This window comes from Microtus ochrogaster, chromosome 6 (assembly GCF_000317375.1).
Source record: "Microtus ochrogaster isolate Prairie Vole_2 chromosome 6, MicOch1.0, whole genome shotgun sequence".
Lineage (NCBI taxonomy): Eukaryota > Metazoa > Chordata > Mammalia > Rodentia > Cricetidae > Microtus > Microtus ochrogaster.
In genome coordinates this window covers 70,940,500-70,949,330 of record NC_022013.1, presented here as the reverse complement: position 1 = coordinate 70,949,330, position 8,831 = coordinate 70,940,500, and the positions used below count along the sequence as shown (strand labels likewise).

Sequence of the window (8,831 nt, the reverse complement as noted above, 5' to 3'; positions counted from 1 at the left end):
CATCCTTATACAGTGACTCTGCAGTGTCTGTGTTTGTGTTCCTTTATAAACACATGTTCCCGGGCCATGCATCCAGGCTGGTGTCAATCAACGTGACAAAGGGTCTTGTCTCTCCCCCTCTCTTTCTTGTTTCCTATCTCAATGATCTGCCCAAACTCCTGCAGTGTGATCTAACCTGTCGCTTACCACCTGTCAATTGAGGTGCAGTATAGCCCTGGGCTTCCTCTGTGAGTTTTGTTGATAAAGAGGTGTGTGCTCCTAGGCTGCTCTCAGGCTCTTCTCCCACCCAGAGTCCTTTTCACTTTCCAAAGTCTGCCTGGGACACAGCTCTCTTTCACAGAGCTCAGCACTGAATTGGCTCTGTTCCTCCCTCTGACCTGCTCTTCCCCTCTGCTAGGCTCAGACACATGCACTGCCCTGTGACTCTCAGTTTTTGGCCAGCTGGAAGGACAGACATTGATACATTGTCATATCTAGTTGCTACATCATGTCTGGACCACAAAATGTTCTCTCTTGGACCATAGAGAGGCAAGGGACAAGCTTCCAGGGGCCCTGTGGGAGCTCTTACACTTTTCAGTGTGATTGCCTTGCTCAACAGCCTCCAGTAGCTCGCCACCTCTCAAAATGTCCGCGCTAAGCCTGTGAGCTCGCTCAGCTCCTAAAGGCACTTACCGAACAAACGTCACAGCCCAGGTTTGATCCTAGGACTTGTGTAAAGGTGGAACGCATACCCCCTCCCACTCGCTCACACACATGCAATAATAATAAAGGAATAAGATTTACAGTTATCCACATATGTAATTAATAGCAAAGGGATCTTACTCCATCTCCGGCACTCAAGTTCTTCTGCCTCACAGCAAAGCTGACTTTCTTGTTTCCAATCAACGCTCTACAAATGGAAAACTGGACCTGCAGAGATATATGACCAAACCCAGGCCATACTCCTCTCTGTCCAGGCCTTGCTGGCTCGCAGCCCATCTTATTTTGAGTTATTACCTCTAGCCAGTTTGTCCTGATGGAAGACTTCCTTGGTGTCCTCGGGGTCAGCATCTTCTCAGGCCTGGTGTGAGGTTAGTAGTAACAGAGTGTTCTCTTCCTTCCCTTTGCTAAACAGGTGCTTTCCAGATGGTGAACATTGTTTACCTTTATTTTCCTTTTTTATACCTTTTTTTTTGAGAGAAGTGTCTCATTATGTAACCCTGGCTGGCCAGGAACTCACGATGTAGACCAGGCTGGCCTCAAACTCAGAGTGATCCACCTGAGTGCTGGAATCAAAAGGGTGAATCCCCACACTGGGCAATCTTTTCTAAATAAAAAGATTTCATCTTAATTGTGTGTATGTGGGGGTGTGGGGTTGTATTTGCATGTAAATGTGGGTGCTCCTGGGGGCCAGAAGAGGGCGTCAGATCCCCTAGAACCGGCATTAGAGGGGGTTGGAGCTTCCTGATGTGGTGCTGGGAACGGAACACTGGCCCTCTGCTAGAGCAATTCTGGAGCATTAGCCGTTCCAGCTCCTGCTTAGTTTTCTGTCTTACTGTCCTACCAGCTTTTGTTCTGTCTAGGAGAAGCTTTGGGGATAATTCTCTAAGTCATAACTAATGAATTCCCTAACCTGGGTCCTCAGTTCACTCTTTTAAAACCTCAGTGATGACTTGAAGGACCTCAGATGCAGTAAGACAACCCCACCTTCCTTTTGACTTCCTCCCTGGCTGGGGTCCCCTAATCCTTCTGCCCATGTGGCTAGTCTACAGACTTTTCTGAAGCCAACCTTGCCCGGTGTCTGCCTCCAAATCCCTAGGATCTGCACCTCAACCAACAAGGAGCATGCACACCATGTCAGAGGCTTTTCTTAAGTTTTCTGGAACTTTATTATGCTTTTATTTACAATGTGATGGGTTTCACCATGACATTTTTATGTGCATGTTTAACCCATTTTGATCATATTTATCTCCCTTATTTTCACCTATTTCTGTGGGCTTTTATTTTTAATTATCATATTTATTTGTGTGTGTGTGCATGTGTGTGTATGTGTGTGAATGTATATGCATGTGTGTGCGTGTGTGTGCATGTGTGTGCATGTGTGTGCGCGCCACAGTGCATGTATGGAGGCTAGAGGGTGACTCACTAGAGCTGGCTCTCTCCCTCCACCATGTCGGCCCTGACGACCCAATTCAGGTCACTCAGCTGCAGCAAGCATTTTTACCCACCAAAGCATGTCTTTTTATTTTCAATTTTTCATGCACATCCTCTGTTTCTCACTGAACTTGAGTATCTGGAGGGACTCAGATTTGCTTGGCCTTGAGGCACAGGCTCTGCTACCAATGTCCTCAGGCCGACAGCTGAGAAGTCATTCCTGTTGGAGTAGGGACTCTCTGAATGCCGCCACCCGGGAGATGGCCGGGAAATCAGGGCACCAGGTTACACAGCGACTTGGTGTTTGTTTGCAAGACAGGGTCTCATGTATCCCAGGCTGTTCTCAAACATACTAGAACTTCTGATCCTCCTGCCTCCACCTTCTGAGTGCTGGGATTGGAGATGTGTGACATCAGGCTCAGCTAATAGAATTCTGAAGATTCAACCTGGGATGCCCTGCCTGGAAAAGTTTTCAAAGAGGAGAGGGGCCTGACCTTGCTTTAGGAAGAAAGGGATCACTCAAAGGTGTGGGATGTCCCTTGGCCCTCCAGACTGATGGAATGACATTAGGTGTGACTCCACACAAGTCCCTGCATAGGTGAGGGCCCAGAGGTGCTCATGGGAACTCTTCCTTTCCTTTCTAGGATTCTTGGAATGAACTCCTCATTGGGGATGTGGAACTGAAGCGGGTGATGGCTTGCACCAGGTGAGACCCTTTCCTGTCCCTGGGTGGGGAGGGGCAAGGCCTGTCCCTCCGCTTTGTCCCCTGTGTGATGCTTTATTTGTGTCCAGGTGCCTTTTAACGACGGTGGATCCGGACACCGGCATCATGGACAGAAAGGAGCCGATGGAAACACTGAAGAGGTAAACCAGGCAGACGGGGGTCTCACCTTGGGGTCCAGGTGTCTGAGGAGCCACGTCTATTAATGTTACAAGGGAACTGTGGAAATGCCCATGCGGAATAGGAGCTTTAGGGAGTCCTGGCCACTAGGCAGATGGTATGTAGAGAAGAAAGCCAGTGTGTCCAGGGTTCCATGCTGCCTGTGGTTTGCTGTGTCCACTGGAGGTCTTGGAATGCATCTCCAGAGGGTAAGGGGGGGGGACTCCTGTGAGGTACTGTGGGAAATGTCACTATGTAAGGCCTGTACTGCAGAGGAGCAGGCTTTGGGACAGGGACAGTGATACGCTGTAGCTCTTGCTTGTATCTCTTCAACATTAGAGCAACGAAGAATCTAGTATTTTTCATAGAACCAAGGAGATACAACAAAGAGAAAGATAGGCTGGGCAGACCTGGATATTGCAATTCTGTGGCTGTCAGCAAGTCTCCTTCTGCCAGGCCCTGACTGCTCTGTTTTAGGATTCTAGGGGTTGGATCCAGGTCCTTGTGAATGCTAGGCAAGGTCTTCTACCATTGAGCTTTGTGACTATTATTAATGTGTATGAGTGTCTGCCTACATGTATCTGTGTACAGCATGTACGTGTATGATGTCCACATAGGCCAGAGAAGGATGTCAGACCCCCTGGAACTCTAGCTACAGACAGTTGTGAGCCGCCATGTGGGTGCTGGGAACTGAACCAGGGGCCCCTCCCTCTGCAAGAGCAGCAGATGTTCTTAAGCAGCTCTTCCTTTTTAGTTTGAGCCAGGGTCTCCCTCAGTTATTGAGGTTGACTTTGAGCTCACTTTGTAGCCACTGTAATCCTGACACTTGTACCATCAGCCATGGCTCTGGTCCTCAGAGAATAAAAGAAATGGGTGTGGGGGGGAGGGAAACTAGGTAAGCCTTTGTGTGCATCAGACAGATGGCTCGGGAGCTGCGTGTCACCTCCGTATTTCTCGCTTTCTTCCCCACACTCTCCCTGGTCTCAGATTTCCATCCCCTCTGGCTTTGGAAGGCTCTTGAGCTTACAGAACCTCAAAGCACTCCGGGCACTGGTGCTGGTTCTCCGCATTGTCAAAGCCCCTCTCTTGGGAGGCTCTGTTTGTAGAAGGAGAGTAATGGACCCCAAAGACAGAGCAAGGGCAGGAAGCAGGGATCATAGGAATCCATACTTACTCCCCTGATCTTCTGCAGGCTTCTTACAGCCCAGCCATCCTCCCTAATTGCTTTTAATACCCAGGGAGATGGTGCAGCCGGCCGAGGTGGCTTCTATCTCTCCCTGAGATTTAAAGTGCCATGGGTATAGTGATTTATGTTCTTCCAGGACAGGTGCTCATAAATCGGGCAGGGAGAGGCCCGCTGCAGGGTATAAATCTTAAGAGGCAGAGCACACAGCCCTTCAGTGGCATCCCTGGGTATTGTTGGTGCCCACGGCTTGGCACTGCTTTGCACTGAATGTGCTGGGCATGGAGACTGACCTCACCCACCTGCCTGGCCTTGCAGACTTCTTACATCCCAGCCCTGTGCCCTAATTGCTTCTGTATGGTCAGAGCCCCGCTGGGCAAAGCAAGGCGCCTACCGCAGAGAATTATTCCTCGTTGTCTGGTTAGGCTAAGCACAGGGAGGCTTGTCTTCTGCTCATGGGAAGGGAGGAGAATGGACTCACTCTGCTCCTTCTTAAAGGACTGGGAATGGAATCTTGTGCACAATAGAACTCACAGAACTCCATCTCAGCGTGTGAGGACCTTGAGGTCGGTTTCTTTATTTGTGAACACCGGAGTTTACAGGACTCCACATAGCTGAACTAAAGCAACTTGTATCATTTTCAGTAGGCGACCAGGTCCTGACCCAGTCCTTGACATCCTGCTGTATCGATTTGACACTCTGAGAGCAGAAGTCAGCCGACCTTTCACGCCTGAGACTAGCTGTTCCCAATGACACCTAACCCAACCCTGTCAGGGATCAGGGGTGGTGACGGTGTCCATGTGTCACCCCTCTGGGAGCGGTCACAGTGATGTTTACCTCAGAATCTGACCATGAGGTCTCAGAAGCAGGGTGGACCTAGGACTGCCCAGGGTTTTGTGGTCTCCACGTGGAGACTGGTCAGGGACCTTGCCTGTAGCCATGCCTGGTGGCTGATGGGAGTAAACAAGACAGTGTGAACAAGACAGCGTGACTCACACCTTCTCCTCCCTGGTGCACACTCTTCAGAGTTGACAAAATGTTTCTGTTCACACCGCCACGTAAGGATGGAGAAGTCTAGTTGGAGGAGAAGTGTCAAAGGTCAGCTTTGGCCAAACTCGTACGTTCCAGGGTCGGAGTGTGAGGGTTAGAATTATTAGGCAAAAGGAACAGAGATGTAAGAGAAATAAGAGACAGAAACACAGGATAGCATCTGGAGGGACAGTCAGTGAATACTGAGTCTGCTTCACTTTTTACACGCTTATGTATTTCACTCCTAAAGGAGAGGGGGAGGCCACAGACTGCATTAGCTCGATATAAGGAATAGACTCGAATTCTGACCTTTGGTCCAGGTGGAGCGGATTCACCTCTATACCCAAAATACTAATTAACCACACCCTAGCTCAGGATCTCGTTTGTAGTCACACCTGTTGTCAACAAATTTGAGAGAGCAAAAATAAGCTCACACTCTTTGGCCTCCAGTCAAGGTGGAATAGACCCACAACTGTGGGTCCCCACAAAGGAGGAGTTGTTTGGTTTTTTTTTTTTTTTGAGTTCTGGGATGGATGCCAGAGTCTCAAGCACACTAGACAAGAGTTGCACCACTGAGCTATTGCTGCGCACCACGCCCCCATGTTTGCGCTCTGTGCACTGGCACCCAGTTCGCAAGCTTCGGGCAAGGGGCTAGAGGTTAAAATACACAGACACACACAGACAGAGAGACAGCGACACGGGTCATCCTTGAATTCCCCAAGAATACCCCCTTTATTGTGTTCAGGGGCAGATTATATAGAGATAGCTACACCTCAGCCAAACCCACCAGAAACCACTCTCCTGCCATCAGGAACTCCTGAAGGTCTCGTGCTCAGAGCAGCTGTAGGCACTCAGATCAGGGAATTACAAGAAATTCAGGATCTGAGGTCTCACTGCTCCCAACAAGCTATAATGTCCAGTTCTCATCCCAGAGACCTCTGTTTAGGCTTAAAACCATGTTTTAGGGCCTCTTGCTTATCAGAGTAATTGTGTGTTCTGTATGCATTGAAATACAGAGAGAAATGTTCTCTGAAATATAATTTGTTGCTAGGTGTGGTCACTGACATTAGAAGTCTCAGTTCTTTGAAGGTTGAGGCAGAAGGATTGCCACAATTTGAAGGCAAACCTGGTCTACATAGTCCCAGATCATTCTGAGCTATAAGTAAGGTCCTATCTCTAAGTGTAATTTGTTAATCCCAATAGAGCTTGCATTATGTATTTATTTATATATGTATTTATATTATATATTTATATATCTTCCTCCCTCTATATAGACAGATACAGATGTAGGTATATAGATAAAGTCAGAGACGATGGAAAAGGCTTGGTATACACTTCTTGCAATACCTAGTTTTGTCCACCAGAGGCCGCTGTTGACCTCACTTGGTCTCCCTTACCTGGCAATCAGGAATCAAGCAGGTTTTTAAAGGTAAATGAGTGATTGGTTGGATCTCTGGATTCTTATCAGGCCTGGGGAGGAGAGCTGCTTAGGAAGACAAAAATATGAGGAATGGTAGCATCCTTGCTAGAGGATGAGATAACTTTGAACCCCTGATCCTCTTGCTGGGTTTTGATATCAGACAAGCATTTGGATACAGGATCCTGAGTTTGCCTCTGAGACTCACCTGTATAGCAAGGGTTAAGGCTTTGCAATAAGGGTTGAAGTCATGTGGGAAGTGCTTGGTGCAGATGCAAGTACATAAGAGGTACAGGAACTCCCTGAGATAGGTAGACCCCACATCCCCTCAGTACAACACCTAAGAATAAGATAGGCCAAGTCACAGAAATATTGCTGTCTCCTCCCTCCCCCATTCCCAAAAGCCTCCTTCATTACATGGTGACAAAGGGAGAGGCAAGTCAAAAGAGATGCCTGCCTGGATTCGTGGTCCAAGATTATTGCAGGCTATGCCATGAGGAAACACGCTGGGCAGCAGCACTGGAAAAGTGGGGGTTGAGAAAAAGGGAGTCCTTTAAGGACCTCTGATCTGGGCAACCATGGACCAGGAAGGGAAAGATGGAAAGGAAGGGGTGACAGTCTTGCCAGGATCTTGGATCAGGTGACATATGTGGAGAAATTGTGAGGGAAAAGGAAAATTATAGGCCCGTCCAGGCATATGGAATATCTCATTTCTCTTTGAAAAATTTGAATCTTTCATGAATTTTAAGCTCATTTACCTTATTTATTTATTTGTTATTGGATGTGTGTGAGTGTATTGTCTGCTTGCATGTCCGTGTGCCGTGTGTGTGCAGCACTGAGAGTTAGAAGAAGGAGTTAGGTCACAGAGAACTGGTAGTTGTGAGCTGCCAAGTGGGTGCTGGGAACCCAACCCTGGTTCTCTGGAAGTGCTCTTTAGCCACTGAGCCATCATCTCTCCAGCCCCAAGTACCTAACTTCTTGATGCTGGAAAAGGAAAGATCACTATAATGAGAAGCCATAAGGATGGAGTGTTTGACTCTGCCTTGGTGCTTCCAACTGGCCTGTCACTCTCAGGCCCTCCCAGGGGGGCGGGGGTGCTGAGCTGTTAGCTCTGACTGGATCCTGATTCCAAGCACAGCCTGCCTGCTTCAGCCCGGACGAAGCTCCGTGGGCTCCACATTCTTCCTGTTCCCTGGGACTCACTGAGGTCTTTTCCTGTTGCAGCTACCGGCTATGTGACCCTTCGGAACAGCCGTTATACGGAAAGCTACCCCTCTTTGGACAGTATTTTTCTCTGGAAAATCCAGGGACAGTCAAAGTGGGAGACCCCGTGTACCTTCTGAGCCAGTAATGGAAACTGCACATTCTGGAACAACAGATGTCTCTCAGAAACATTTTTGAAGCTGACATCGCTTGAACTGGTTCTTCAGCCTTTTCTTTGGGGCTGTGATTCCCAAGTTTTCCTCTTTCAGATTTCCTCAGTCTCTCGTTTTCTGGGTCCAGCACACAAAGCAGAGAAAGGCAGTCCTGCAAACTTAGCAGGGCGCCGTCGAGTTTCTTGAAGGATGAAGGGATTATCAAAATGCTCTGTTTATAATTATGGAGTAATTTTTCTACTTCTGCATTCTCTTGCCAAGGCAGCAGATGTCCATCATCTCTCTACCCCTCTTTTGGGAAGGGAAAGAAAACAGGAGGAAGACTGTAAGCCAGAAGAATGTTCCAGAATGTTTTGCTACCCCTGGACATCATGCATACAATGGAAATTAAATACTTTCCCAAGTAAGGTTGGAACGATGATGTTTTCTTTTCTCCTCGAGGCCGGGGCTAGCTTTGGAAAGGGCGTAATAAAGACTCAGTACTGGAGATATTAATTTTTCCATGGATCCTCCTGCGTCTGCTGCCGTTGCTCCCTAGACAGTGTCTCTGATGACCCGATGGATCCCTTAACTCAAGGAACACCTCTGAGAAGTCAGGGTACAAAACCAGCTCACTAGAGCATTTGAAAAGCAAGGTGATTTCCTGCCCTTGAAGCAGGGCATGGCCTACGAAGGATTCAAAATCTTTCCTAGTATGTGGGGGGAAAAGAGGGACATCAGAGAGGGAGAGATGTCTCCCTGGGTGTCTAAGATGAGATTTGATCTTGCCTGGGGAAATGATGACTCTCAATATTAACAAAATGAAATGGCCCC

General features: G+C 48.2%; 1 protein-coding gene across 1 annotated transcript in view; it reads left to right on the top strand.

Moving 5' to 3' along the window:
* The window catches only part of Marc1 (mitochondrial amidoxime reducing component 1), a 21,000-nt gene extending 12,567 nt beyond the window's left edge, over positions 1-8,433 (top strand). Inside the window, exons 5-7 of the mRNA XM_005348825.2 lie at positions 2,778-2,839; positions 2,926-2,997; positions 7,867-8,433. Coding sequence (XP_005348882.1) covers positions 2,778-2,839; positions 2,926-2,997; positions 7,867-7,993 — 261 coding nt within the window. The 3' untranslated portion in view covers positions 7,994-8,433. The remainder of the gene's footprint in view (positions 1-2,777; positions 2,840-2,925; positions 2,998-7,866) is intronic.
* The last annotated feature ends 398 nt before the right edge of the window (positions 8,434-8,831 follow it).